Source organism: Oratosquilla oratoria, chromosome 17, assembly GCF_046742065.1.
Source record: "Oratosquilla oratoria isolate Oo_2021 chromosome 17, ASM4674206v1, whole genome shotgun sequence".
NCBI lineage: Eukaryota > Metazoa > Arthropoda > Malacostraca > Stomatopoda > Squillidae > Oratosquilla > Oratosquilla oratoria.
In genome coordinates this window covers 25,573,283-25,587,893 of record NC_134793.1, presented here as the reverse complement: position 1 = coordinate 25,587,893, position 14,611 = coordinate 25,573,283, and the positions used below count along the sequence as shown (strand labels likewise).

The 14,611-nt window shown below is 39.7% G+C and overlaps 1 protein-coding gene across 2 annotated transcripts in view; it reads left to right on the top strand.

Annotated features, from left to right (window-relative positions):
- Positions 1–13,636, top strand: part of Mvb12 (multivesicular body subunit 12-like Mvb12) — a 35,377-nt gene extending 21,741 nt beyond the window's left edge. For both annotated transcript variants that reach the window (XM_076200708.1, XM_076200707.1), the window contains 3 exons: positions 110–330; positions 9,253–9,368; positions 10,684–13,636. In XM_076200708.1, coding sequence (XP_076056823.1) covers positions 110–330; positions 9,253–9,368; positions 10,684–10,737 — 391 coding nt within the window. In that variant the 3' untranslated portion in view covers positions 10,738–13,636. The remainder of the gene's footprint in view (positions 1–109; positions 331–9,252; positions 9,369–10,683) is intronic.
- The last annotated feature ends 975 nt before the right edge of the window (positions 13,637–14,611 follow it).

Below are 14,611 nucleotides of genomic sequence, written 5' to 3'. Positions count from 1 at the left end.
CTGGATCCACCCCTGTTAATGCTGTTTCCTGCCATTTGTACATCACTATGAACTTTGTTAGTTATATCAAGTTATTTGATTACATTTTCCTGTCTTCTTCTGCCTGTAGGGTAAATCCTGCAGGTGGAGTCAGTAGTAGCACTGGAGGAAATGGCGCTCTTTATCCGGGTCTAAGCCCTTCCAGACCGGCTCCACAACCTCCTGGAGGACCAGTGTCGGGTCCTCTCAGCCCACCACCACCTCTTCCACCACGTAATATTGGAGCCCCATACAACTCCCCCTCTCATGCTAGTCGAGACACAAGCACCTTATATGGGCCTCCACAGTCAGGTTGGTTTTCGTTGCTTGTAACCCAATTGTATCGTATTTTGTTCTTATCCTTCATTCTTATTCTGTCAGACTTATTTTCATTCCCTTGGTTTTACCAACCATTACTCACCATGATCCCCCCACAAGTATGTTCTCCCACCAGTCTTCATCTCTCTAACTTGTTGTTTTACTCTTTCAGATTCTTCCTATTCTAGGTAATTTTTTTCTGGCTTGAAGTAAATGGTTTCTCTTTCTGCCTGAAGTTTCACAAACATTTTCCTCTTCTTCCACCTCCTAACTCTTTTCCTCTCTTGTATATGAACTTCTAATTCATTGGGCCTCTTATTCACCATACAGAGCAATTTTAACTCTGGAAGTGCCTTCCTTCCACTCTTCATACCTTATTATTACTATTTGTGATGAGAAATCATGACTTACACCTCATGACACCTATATTGGCATCGTCATATGGAAGAGGTTCGGTGTGACTTTTATGAGTTGTTCATGGACATTAATGAGCATTTCCTTCTGAAGTCAAAATCATGTGGTTGCAACTCTTGCAAGTATGATCATTCTCATATTTGTTTACACCATGAAATGGTTTGTATGAGCAGTGAAGGTTGTGTTTGTGGCAGGTGTGGGCCTGAGTATGTTAGCTTTTTTTCTAGCGGGAGGTGATCTTTTAATTTGGCCATTGGTTGGGTATAAGCAGCCTCACCAAGGACTTCAGAGGTGATGCAGACATTCTGATGTACATCAGCCCTAATTCCAGCTCTTGGAAGTAAGTGGATGGGGAGGTGGACAAGAGAGAGTAAATGGACTATGTGATGGTACCCAATGGTGCCATCTGGAGATATGCTTTTTTATATTTGATTTTAGACGGACCACCAAACTGTATTTCACCAAAACCCCCAGATGTCAGCCCCACAGAAAAATTCCTCGTGAGAGAAATGAAAACCACAGTGGCATGTTTGCATTCAGGGCACCATCAAGCTCCAAGACTTTGCCAATGCAGAATAGGCCAGGTCACAGAATCCTACTGCCCCAGAGCTACCACCATAAAAAGAACATGGAACACCACAGTATTTCTTCCCTGAGTGACCTGTGGACCTACCTGGTGGCTCTTGTCAGTTACCTGGGAGCAGTGGGTCTCCTGCAAGAGAGACTGGGGCAGTAGATTGAATGATTGATTGATTGATCGACTTGCTCATAGTATTTGGGCCATTTTGTTATATTGTATGTGTATGTCTGAGATGATTTGGATAATATGGAAAGGATGGGTGGAAAAGAAAAGATTAGCAAAAATAATGTGGAAGGCAGTGATGAATGGAGTGAACTGCAGGGGAAGACTGAAAATGGATGGATATACTGGGTAAAGGGGGCCTTGGGTAAAAGAGGAATGTCTGTTGAGCAGGGAAGGGAGAGGGTAGGAGATAGATGTGAATGGAGAATGGGTGTGAATGGGTATTAAATTTATGTGGCCCAAAGGGTCTTCTTTATTTACTCCTGAGGGGATGAGGAGGAAGGGTTGCCATATAAACGAAATTATCTATCACTTCAAGGGGCGTTTTTCCCCCTTATAAGGGAGGTCCAAGTTAAAGGACATGTACCCATTCCCACCCATTTCACTTCCACTCATTCCATAACCATCCACCACCCTCTCCTCCCTTTCATCATTAGCTCATCATGGATGAAAGGTCATCTCTGTCTCACGCTCACTGCCCTGGTTCAGGAGCAATGCAGTAAGACACTGTGATGGGTATAAATTGGCTTCAGCGGCTGGGGTCTATGGGGTTGCTGTTTGTTGCTACATTGCTTCTTACTCCAGCAGTGGGGTGGGGAACAGGGGTAGCCCATCCATCACAGAGAGCCAAGACATTTTTAAAATGGAACAAATGGGTGGTGGGTGAGTGTGGGATGGATGGAGGGTGGGTGCAGGCCTTGGGTGGTAGACTTCCATATAATGGGGGGAAAAGTTCTCTTGGTATATCGATAGATCGACCCAAAGGGGGACACCACCCTGAAATGGGACCTGGGAGCACCTGGGGCCTCTGGCTTTTTATTTTTTTAATGCCTTCACGTAACTTTATTTATGTGTTTATTTTTTTAGTATTAAGATTTATTCTTAATCTTTACATTTTTTTTTGTAAAGTTTTTTTTTGTAAAGGAAGTTTGGGAGGACCTCAGTGGTAGGGTGCCTGAGGCTGTTGACCATTTACCTCCTTATGAATCCAACTCTGGCTGGGTGTTGGGATCCTGATTGAATCGTGTGCTCTTGTATAGAAATGTTGTTGTTTTATCTTTTGATTGTAATGTAGTTTGTAAAGGTTGGTGTAAAGTGCAATCTGTGGTGAGAATTTGGTTTCTTGTGTTAGTGCTATGTGTGTGGATGGAGCATTTGTGTAGGAACTGCCAAAGGACCTTGTTCCCCTTATGAGGGGGCAGGGTAAAGTCAAAGCATCCACCCAACCCTCCCACACCCATCAAAACCCATTCTTTGCCTCTCCTGTCTTTCAGTGATGGGTATGCATGTGTTGGTCCTGCAAGATGGACAGTAGAGTTGCTTCCCATTTTCAAAACCCATCAACCCTCTTGCCTCCATCAGGAGGTTACCTGTGGGGTTGACACTTGACTATAGGCCCAAGGGCTCGTTCTCTCTATCAAGTTCAACTGTACATCTTTCACACATGACAGCCAACAATGAGCAACTACTCTCCTCTCCCCACCACTTTGAGCTGGTGACATAGAAACAGTCCCACACGGATATAGCAAATAACAGTCCAAAGTTTCTTCTTGGAGAGATCTTTAGGAAGTGCCGAGGACTGCTGCCAGCCACTGCCTGAGGCTGCAGGTTTTCCACTTGGCAAAATTTGAGGCAACGACTGATTGCTTGGATCAAGAGTCATCCCTGCCCCTCACCACACTGCCCAGGTCAAATGCAATGCAGGAAGATGCAGCAACTCCACGTCGGGACCTGACAGACAAAGCTGATTTACTCCCACCACTTTACAGCCTCTTTGCGTGCCCCCTGACAGTATTGGTGATGTCATTTAAATTCATTTTTAGTAAGTCTAGGTAGTGGTTGTTTTGTGATTTCAGCTGAGTGGTGTGCAGGCAGGTTTACAGCCTCTTTGTGTGCCCCCTGACAGTATTGGTGATGTCATATAAATTCATTTTTAGTAAGTCTAGGTAGTGGTTGTTTTGTGATTTCAGCTGAGTGGTGTGCAGGCAGGAGTTCTGGTTTGTTGTGTTTTGTCTAGTGTTGGTGTGATGCAGTTGTTACAGTGAAAGTATGTGTGTGCTTCTGTGATGAATCTTGTGCATTTAGGGCATGTGTAGGGGCCTGGGAGTTTCATAATTGCTGGCTTGCAGAAGGAGGAGGACATGTGCTGATGAGTTGCTCTCCTCCTCAATGGAATAAACGAGTGTGGGATGGAAAGATGTTGGTGTTGTGAAAAAGTGAATGAACTTTGAGTCTACTCCAGAGAACAGTTACCTGCCCCATCTGGTGTAGCTGGCTTTTGAGCTGCTCTGCTCTCCACTGGATGCTGGTGGAGGGTTCCTCATCAGGGGCACTGTGCCTGGGTGCCGCTACATAAAGGCACAATTCCATGACACCTTACGTCTTAAAATATATATATATATATATATATATATATATATATATATATATATATATATATATATATATATATATATATATATATATATATATATATATATATAATCTTTCTCTCTTTATCTCTATCTCTCTATCTCTCTTATTTCATTTATTTATTTATTTTATTTTTATATCTCTCTCCCTCTCTAACTCCATCCCCAACATGTACTTTTATCCTTGATATTTGCTCTGTTTTACTGCTGAGATATTTACTACTACCACATGGATTAGATATTATTAGTCAGAATCAGAATTGAGTTAATTGTGCTTGCACTTTTTTTTTTTTTTCTGCATGCCTGCCTCCTCAGTGATGCTGATAGGTGGCAGATGTGGGCTATATCAGCACAGCTTGTAATCACGAAAGATCATAAGAAGAGATTTTCAAATTAGAACTGAAGATACAAATTGAAGATACAAATTGTAAGATTGGAAGAATGGGTGGTTCATGTAAATAGTAATTGGAAACTTTTTTCTTTCTTTTCTTTTTTTGAGGTTTAACATTCATGTTTACAAAGCTATTCATTAGCTGTTCGTAACACGTATATGAACAAGTCAATTGGTAAATAAGAAATATTTTGCACTTGTAATTAATTGCAGAGAGAGCATTAGATTTTGAATAGTGTTGCTCTAGTTTGGCACTCAATTTTAACATTGGCAACAAGAAAGTGGTCTTCAAGTTTGCAAAGAGGAGAGAAAGAAAAAAATTGATAAAAAAAAAAGTCATGAAAGTACTCGATGGACTAATGTGAAGTCGTACTTTGGGTCACCACAGGTGGTTTGGCCTGGACACATGCCTCTCAGCAAGTCTGTGGACCAAATCATAGCAGTGGCTTAGGTATCCATGATTTTATTGTTCGCAGTATGGTTATGATTTATGAATATGTTATTAGATTACTTAGAAGAATAATTGTACCTGTGTATGCTGTTTCTTGGTGTTTACTTGTCTGTTGCCTGACGTCATGCCCCCAATGTGGTAGCTTTAGCAGAAGGCTCTCCGAACTGTTATCACAAAGCATTACCCTTTACCACACCCCCATGTTACTGTACTTCCAACATGGTTCATGTAACAGGTAAAACTGCCATTTGATTTTTTGTGCAATACCTCTTCTCCAGCGACCAGTGCAGGTACCTGCATGTGGTGGTCCTGCAAGATGAATAGCGAAGCTGCTTCCCATTTTCAAAACCTGTCAACCCCCTCACCTCCATCAGGAAGTGCAGCCCAGAGGGGCTGACTCTCACTCACTCTCAGAACTGGGCCCAAGGTCTTGCTCTATCAATTTCAACTGTATTTTGTACACTTTTTCTCACATGGGGAGTTGAAAAGCAGTTGCTGCTTACTTCTCTTTACCACTTTCTTCTGATGACAAAAAGTCCCACACTAATTGAACATAGACAACAATCCAGAGTCTCTCCCTGTGGAGGGCTAAAGGCATGTTGCCAGCCGCTCAGTTATCTTTTTTTTTTTTTCTAAGCAGTTTTGATAATATATCCTCCATTTACATTCCCATTTCTTCAGACTACCTGAAAGTACTGTATCTGACATGTCTTATAAGAACATAAGAATGAGGAGACTGCAGGAGACAATAAGGCTTACACTAGGCAGTTCCATGTCCATGACCACTTATCTCCATCCATAAAGTTGTCTAACCTTTTCTTAAATCAACTGATAGTTACAGCACTCATTACGTGGATACTAAGCCTATTCCATTGGTTGGCCACGACCACTCTGTTTGAATACTAGTTCTTGCCTGTTTCCTTCTTAATTTGTGCAATTTATATCTATTACTGTGAGTTGCCCTGTTGTCTTAATATGATGACCTTGTCTGCATAACCCTTGTTAAGACCTTGTTCTGTTTCAACACCTCTATTAGATCACCCCACACTCTGCATATTTCCAGAGTGTAAATTAAGGTGCCTAAGCTGGTCCTCATAAGGTAAATTTCAGAGCCCTTGTATCATTTTGGTCATTCTCCTCTGTACAGTTTCTAGTGAATTAATATCCATTCTGTAGGATGGAGACCAAAACTGTACCACATGGTCAGGGATAGATCTAACAGCGAAACCTATTGCTCTGGTACCTCTATTCTTGGCCCTAATGCACAGTTTCCTGGATTGAAGAGTCTATTGAAGGTTGGGACTTTCTAGCACTCCTAAGTCTCTCTCACACTCAGTTTTCTCTAAAAAGTTGTTATTTAAATTATATCTACTTTCTGGGTTGTGTAAACCTACATTTAATACACTACACTTTGAGATATTGAAGTCCGTTTGCCATTTCACTGACCATGTGAACAATTTAAGATCTTACCACGGTATCCTGGTGTCTTCTCCAGACCTAATTTGGCATCCTATTTTAGTGTCATCTGCAAACTTAAAATAGGGATGTCAGTTGAGGAAGGAAGGGAGAAGACAGAAGATGGGGTGAGTGGAGAATGGTTGTATATGGATGATGCTATGATGCATGGAGGGGAGTGGGTGGGGATATGGGGTTAGGGAGTATGTGTGAATGATATTTTGATGCAGCCCAAAGGAATTTCTCCCCATCTTCTCTTTTTCTGCATGAAGAGATGGAAAGGGGGGTCGTCGATTAAATGAAGCGGCCTTGCTGTGGATGTGCTGTGTCTTGCTGCATTGCTTCTGACCCAGGGCAATGGACGAGATGCAGGGATGACCTGTCATCCAGGAGGAGCCAAGAAAAGAAGGGAGGGAGGGGTGGTGAATGGGAGTGGAGTGGGTGGGAATGAAATGGGTGGGAGTGGAATTATACCTTTTGACTTTGGCTACCTCCCTTGTAAGGGGAAAAAGCCCTTGGTATATGTATGTATATATGTAAGGGGGGAAAAAGCTCATGGTATATAGATGATAGATAGAATGTTTGGTTTTAAGGTTGGTATTGTACTGTACATATAATACCACACATTGTCTATATTAGAGTAAAATCTCTACTCATAAAGGATTATTAAGATGTGTTTGCACCATGGCTATCCTTCCTTCCTGCTGGCTCCTTGAACCTGTTCTTTACCACTTCTAAGACTCCAGGTACCAGCCCTCTCAGGGCTACCCCACTTTGTGAAGGTGGGATTGGGATGGTACATTTGTGACTGTTCCCTGTGTTGAATACGGTTAATGCTGTCTTGTTTCACTCTTTTTCTGTCGTGATCCACTCTGTGGAATTTGTTCTAATCCTGGACTGTTTTATCCAGCTCTTACTGTTATAAACATTAAAAGAGATAGATGACCACAGGATCGGAATTTTATTTAAAGAATCTGAAGGTCTTTGTTAGCATGCATCTAGTCATTTTTAAGATTTAAACCAACAAAAGTTGCAGTGAAGATCATTGTGTCGGTAATCAGATAGTTTCATGTCAGTTTCTATGACTTGGCTCCTTGAACAGTACAGCCCCGTGAATTGTAAAAATCTGTTCTTAAAGGGTGGGAGTGGTTTCTATGCCTTTTTCTTTTTGGCTACCCCCCGTGTAGGGGGAAAAAGCCTTTGGTATATATATGTATGTTCTTAAAGGTTTCCAGGATATGTGTAACCTCGTCCTTGTCTGTAATAGCTTCTTCTAGAATGTCACATAAACTTTGCATGTCTGTAAACTGGTTATTGTTAGAAATGTTGCACATGCTTCATCCCTAATTTAGATTACAAATTGGAGGCATGTGTATAGAACTGCCAGACACAGTTCTGTTGTTATTTTTTATGCATTTACTCTGGATTTCAAGGGCTATGGGCAGCTCTCATTGCATGATCAGCTGATTTTGGTGAGTGTTTTCTGTCATATAATGTATTTCACCTCCCTTCCTCTTCATTATATATTCATTCATAGTTTACAAAATTATACCGTAAAAGGAATTTGGACTCCTGCCTAGTAATTATAGTCAAAAGTTGCTGCATAGAGATGATTGTTGTACTACTTAAAAATGGCTGTGGGCTGGGTTGTTCTTCACTGCTTCACCCCAATGAAGTGTATATTGCTTCTATGTGCATTTTTATAATAAATTGGAAAAATATTGCTAACTTTTATCACAATCATGAGATATGCTTTGTTATAGACAGTTTACTATTGATTATGAGAATTGTTGATACATAAAAATGAAGATTATATTATTAGGGTAACAGTGTGGACACCCTATATTCTCGTTTGTGGTAGTGTAACATCCTTATGTGCTCATCTTGATTATGTGCGGCCTTTTTTTTTCATTATTGGTTTGCTTCTAGGGTAAGCTATACCATTTTTGCACCACGTCCTCTCCGTACATCATTGAAACTGATCTTTTTGTAGTCATTCAGACATTATAGACTTGTATTCTGTACTTCTCCCTTTTTCTCTTTTTTCCAAGTCACTTGGCTCTTGTTCCTATTTGCAATTTGTGGGTGTGCATTAGGTGAGTTACAACGACTCGTCTTGCAAGTATCTCAACTTTATATTTTTCCCAGCTAGATATTTTTCTGTATAAGGAGTGGGCCCAGCAGCATAGCCTGGCATTTTTTTTTTATGTTAATGGATATGATGCAGGCCAAAGGAACAAGTTTTGTATTTAGAGATAGGTTTTGGATATCAGACCTTCTATGTATGAATGTGACCAAGAAACTTAAAAAAAAAACTGAACGCATTTGTTATGTTTAGTTTAATGTTTTTGTAATGTAAACCACTGTTATGATACTCATATACCTTCTTTTCAGTGGAAACTGGGAAAAAAATAGATGGAGAGGATGTTAATCCCAGCAATGATAGTGCCCATGATTATTTTATTTTGGCTAAAACTAATTATTGTATTCAGCTGGGGGAACATATCCTAAATGGAAGATTGTGACTGATTGAACCCCATTTTCTTAGTATAGGAGCCACCCCTTGCCCACCCCTTTGCTGAAGAATAACAAGAAATATTATCTACACCATTGATTGAAAGTTAAAAATTGCATGGATATGTTGTACATTTTTTTGACCAATTCTTTAGTGATCCTGTGTAAGAAAGAGGCAAAAATATGTGGCATTGTTTCCCATGTATACTTACACAATGTACATTAGTAAGTATGAATTTATATTAATGAATTAGAATGAAAGAAATAGATAAGGCATGTCACCCACCATGAAGGCCCCTTTTCCAAGTACAGGAGGTTACCTTAAAAATTATAGCTCTTTCATTTTATACCCATATTGGTACAAGTAGTATAGTACTGTTCCATTGTAAATCAGAGGTATTTTTTCCATAACTTGTTACCACATTTCCTGAGGATGACGATAGTCCAAATTTGTAAATGGTTTCCTTTATGCCCTCAGCCTTGTTTGGTGTACCCTTTACGCTGAACCAGAAATATGTCAAGTCTTCTCAAAATGGATCTACTAGTAATATTCCCAACCCAGGCAAGAAATCCAGACAACAAGTAGAAGATGAGGTGAGTTCTAATGAAAACTCCTTTTTATTGTATTCTTTTTCATAAATAGACCCATAAGTCACGGAAAAATGCATCACTCCCTCAGCCACAGGGACTAACAATAGGTACCTCATTTTGGTGGTTCTGCAAGACAATTATTAGAGAGGATCATCTTGTCCTTAAATCTGATCAACACCTTGACATCCATCTCTTTGCATTTCTTAAGTATTCAGTAATGGTCCCAGCAGGCCTTGGGGCTTTTCTTATGTCTAGGGTCTTTAGTTTTTACTAATAACTCAAAACTTTCTCCAAATCGTACTTTATCAAGGGAGTGGGACCTTTTGATGTAGCCCAAAGGGATTGCCGATTAAGTGAAGCAGCCTTGCTGTGGATGTGCTGTGTCTTGCTGCATTGCTTCTGACCCAGGGCAGTGGGTGGGATACAGGGATGACCTGTCATCCATGAGGAGCTAAGATGAGAGGGAGGAAAGGGTGGTGGATGGGAATGAAATGGATGGGGAGGGTCTATGCCTTTTGACTTTTTGGCTACCTTCCGTGTAAGGAGGAAAAAGCCCTTGGTATATACATAGATTGATAGATACATCCCAATAGATAACCTCCACACCAGAGTCATAAAGCAGGCTACCTAGACATTTCTGTGCTCACTCTCCTGTCTCCCACAAGCTGTGTGGGAAATTATCTACGACTTGCAAGAGAGACCAGAGGCAGCAGATGGATTGATTCATGAATGTCAGCCTGAAGGAGTCTGTAGACCAAGACCGCCTGGTCAAAAGTTTTCTGTAGCTGATAGCTGACCAAGGTCATATTGCCTTGGTGAAGAAGTGAAAGAAATTTTTGGAAACTAGATTGGGACGTGTTGGAATTAGTTGCCTGTTGTGTCACTGTCTGTTGCCCCTAGTCTCTCTTTCAGAAGACCAGCATCCTTTGGGTAACTGGCAACAGCCTCCCGGTGGTACCATAAGGGACTCAGGGAAGATATATTGCATTGTGCTGTAGGGATCGTTAGTGTAGGTCATTGTAGTATGAAGTGATCTGTGTCATATGTGTGGTGGTTGCATCTGAGGCTGTTTAAATCTGTTGCCAGGTCTTTTGTATATTGGTACTCTTTTAATGCTGAATGGTGGCCTACTGTGTAAAATTAGAGAATGTGTCTGGGTGAATCTCTCCAAAGTGTGAGATATTTAGAGATTATATGCTAAAGGCCACACCTTTACAAGGGGGTGGCCAGTTTAGATCACACACCCATATAAAAAATAGATAATACCCATTGAATCACCTATCAACCATCAACCATTATTATTTTAATTTTCTTACAGTATTACTACAGTTTCACATTGGAGCAAGATGTGTTACAACGCCCGACCTCCTGAGCTGCCTGAAGTCAGGCAGTCGCTAACTTCTCGGTACTCGTTCAGTACTCGTCTTCGACACCTTTAACTATGACAAAAGCCTCCAAGCCAATCCAGTTGTGAGCAGTGGCAGCAACGCACGATAAAAAATTTGTTAGACTAAAGAGAGATAATTTTTGTTTCATATTTTGGTATTTACAGTAACTTGTTTCACATTTAGTCTGCAGTTCTTAAGTAGCATTATGTTTAATGTGTGTATATAGATATATAATATATACATACATTTATGTGTATAGGTATGTGTATTCATATGAAATGCATACACACTTTCTTTGCTTTGGATTATTGTATGTTTGTTTTCTTTCCTTCCATAAAGCTTTGTTTTCTGTATCAGGTTTGTTACGGTGAAAAAGAATTTATGCTTATCTATAATCAATTTGTGAAGGTGAGGAAACTCATCTAGCCCCTCCCTTCCCTCCCCCCCTTTTTTTATGAGTTTTATTATTACTCGGTGATTCAATTATGTTTATAGAGGTACAACTTCTTTTGCTAATATAGTCACAAGGATTGAACTTATTCCAAGTTTTGTAAATTAACAATACAAGAACATTATTTATCTTAGGCCTCTGTAATCTCTTCCATCCAACTTTCTTATCAGTGACAATTGTATGGTTTCCTACTGAATGTAAGGTTCTGTTCCAAGGTCAGATGTACCATGTGTTTTACCTTCATGCATGGTCTTTGGGACTTCTAATGCTCATATGATCCTGAATTCTTGTTAGAGGTCACAGCATTAGATAAAGATTGATTGCAAAGTGGTAGGAAAATTATATATATATATATATAATATTGTGTGTGTATATATACATATGTATATATTTATATGCATGTGTGTGTGTATATATATATATATATACGTGTGTGTGTGTGTGTGTGTGTATACATATGTATGTATATATAATATAAATATATATATGTATGTATGTATGTATATATATATGTATATATATTAGTGTTTTAGTTTTTCATTATTATGTTCTTGCTGTTGTCATAACTGCAGGTCAAACAATATGGTAAACATAAATTTGTATTCATGAATGTCAGTAGATTTTTTCAGTTTAAATGGTGGTTTCTTTGGGAAATTCTTGCACTGTTAAACATCTCCTGCCAACACCTTTTTATGGCGAGTGCCAGGACCTGTGATCTTCTGCATTCCGCCATTATTTGGTAATGGGGACCAGCGATGGATACCTGGAAGTTGTGGTCCTGTGAGGTTGACATCAGAGAGAATTGTCTCCTTGGCGCCTATCTTCAAAACCTGTCAACTTCCTCACCTCTGTCTTGCAGTGCAACTTCAATTATTTCTTCCATTTTTTCACCAAATGACAACTAGTCCTTCACTAATACGGTGAGCCAGCGACACAGAGACAGTTCAACATTTCTTCTCTGAGAAATCTGTTGGGGATCATGAGAGCCATTGGCAGTCGGTGTGGAGCAGCAAATTTCCAGCCAGTGAAACTGGAGGTAACAGTTGTTGTTGCTATTATTATTCATTTATTTTATTTGTATTACTATTGTAATTATTATCATTTTATTATTATTTAATTATTTGATCATGAAAACTTTCCATCTAATTGAATATATTGTACTCTTCTAGAAGCAGGGTTTGCCTTACTGATTGATCCATACTCGTCAGGTAAGTTCCCGAAGATGTTATTGTCATGGGCCATGTTACAAGTTTCCTTGATGTTACGTGCATTTACCCCCCCTCAAAAGACAATAGATTGTTAATCAAACCAGACCCCCAATCCATACCAGATACACAAGAATGTAAGGAAGACTACCAACATTTTTTGGTGACATTTTGTACAGTGCAAAGGTGCCTCAGTTCCCTCACATGCCTGTATGCATACCAGTGGACTAACCCCTCACTCCACCATAAAGAGGGTGGCCGAGTCAAAGCATGCCTTAATTCTTTGCAGGAGAAAAATACAATTAGATTCCCCATTCCCCTCACAGCAACTAAGTGGATCAGAGGGAGGAAACTGGGAATTTCACTTTATTTTGTCTTGCAGTCAAGACGTGCTTTTTGGTCTTGACAGGTCAACCCTCTACAAGGCAGGGAAAGCCCATTGGTATGTATATACATGGACAGGGAATTAAGGGTCATAAAGCACATATTTTTCAGTGTTTCAAGTTCTTCCGTTACTTTGCAGTTGTACTGACTGGGGAAATATTTTCTTCTACTTGACTCACTGTATCATTTGGGCTGTCCATCATCAGTCAGATATGATATACTAAAAGGCATGATGAGTTCATTTTATGTTAAGGTAAGAGTAAAGAAACCTGCCCTTGGTTGTAGTGATCAGAATTGAAGTCGAATCAAGCTCGGTCCATCCCAGTCTGCCCTTGTGGAAACCAACAGAGATCCAGTGTAAGTAGGCATTTTAAGCACCATCCTATGTGAGTACTGAACCTCACATATGTGGAGGCTGTTTTAATGAAACAACTAAAAGCTAAAAATGTTTCTCCTGGTTTTTGTGGAAAATGTGTGTGCATATTGTGGAAAAAAAATTGTGCATCAGAGGTCGTCTTAGTAGTAGTTGAGCTGAGAGTCTTGTAAGGTTTCTCATGCAGACCAGTTCAGAATTTGATTAAGTTGTGATGAAGGGGATTATTGATGGTTAGTGAATTATTAGCTATGTAACCTGTTCAAACAAAAAAATGGATTTCTTGCTTCATGCCCCCTGTAATTTGACAATTTGAACTTCTAGGGCTACCACGAAGATGATTTATATGGTAATGAAAATTTGCATTGTATGAAGCATGTTATGTGACATGACTACAATTAAGGTGAATAATTATAAATTGAAATGTTAGATTCTTAAGGTTGTTGATACTTAATACAGCATATCATAGATATTTTTTTCTTTTTCCTTCTTTTTTCTTTTGCTTTCCATTATCGGAGTGTGGCAGGTTTGTTGAAGAGTGTTTATAACAGGAGAATGCCTGCAGCTTGTCCCTGTGCAACTAGATTGGAACGTGGATATATTTATTATGGGATATTTGAAGAAATTTGCCCATTAAAATTAGCTAATGTTCTTCAGTGAGTGCTTATCCTTCACTAGTTCTGTTAGTGCTGCATGAGGCTGAATAAATGATTTAAATATTTGGCATATTAAAGGACTTGAAAGGTAGTTCAGTTCTTAAGCAGCTGAACTTTATAACATCCATATTCCCAGAAACTTGTTAAAGTCGTCACTACAATAAAGTCAGACATGTTTTTGCTCCTTATCTCGTTACTTGTGAAATGCTTCTCACAAGAATCATGAAAGGAATGGAAATCCTAGATAGAGATGATTTATTAAAATGGGACAACGGAAAAAGAAGAGGACATGAAAAGAAACTTGAAAAGGATAACTATAGAAGAGGCCTGGGAAAAAAAAAAAAAAAAAAAATTAGCTTCCCACATAGAGTGGTGAATACCTGGAATAAATTGGATAAGGAAACAGTGTGTGCAAACACTATTCAAGATTTTAAGAAAAAACTTGATGCTGAAAGATACAAAGACGGATCACCACGAGCATAGCTCCCTTCCCGTATAATACAACTAGGTAAATACAGGTAAACGTCGACTTACGATTGTTCGACTTTATGATGACGACGACGACGATGACGACATGATAATTTAACCCCTTCCATACTGTGCCGCACACGTAGGCGTCATGAGGAGCAAGTGGATTCGCGACGGTACCATATCGGCGTCTTGATTATATTTATTGTAGTCACCCCTGTGTTTTTACATTCTCTCAAATGTGCCCTAAATCCCATTCTCTGTGGTTTTCAAAATTCGCGGGTGAAAGAGAGAACGATCGATATAAGCGGTGACTATATT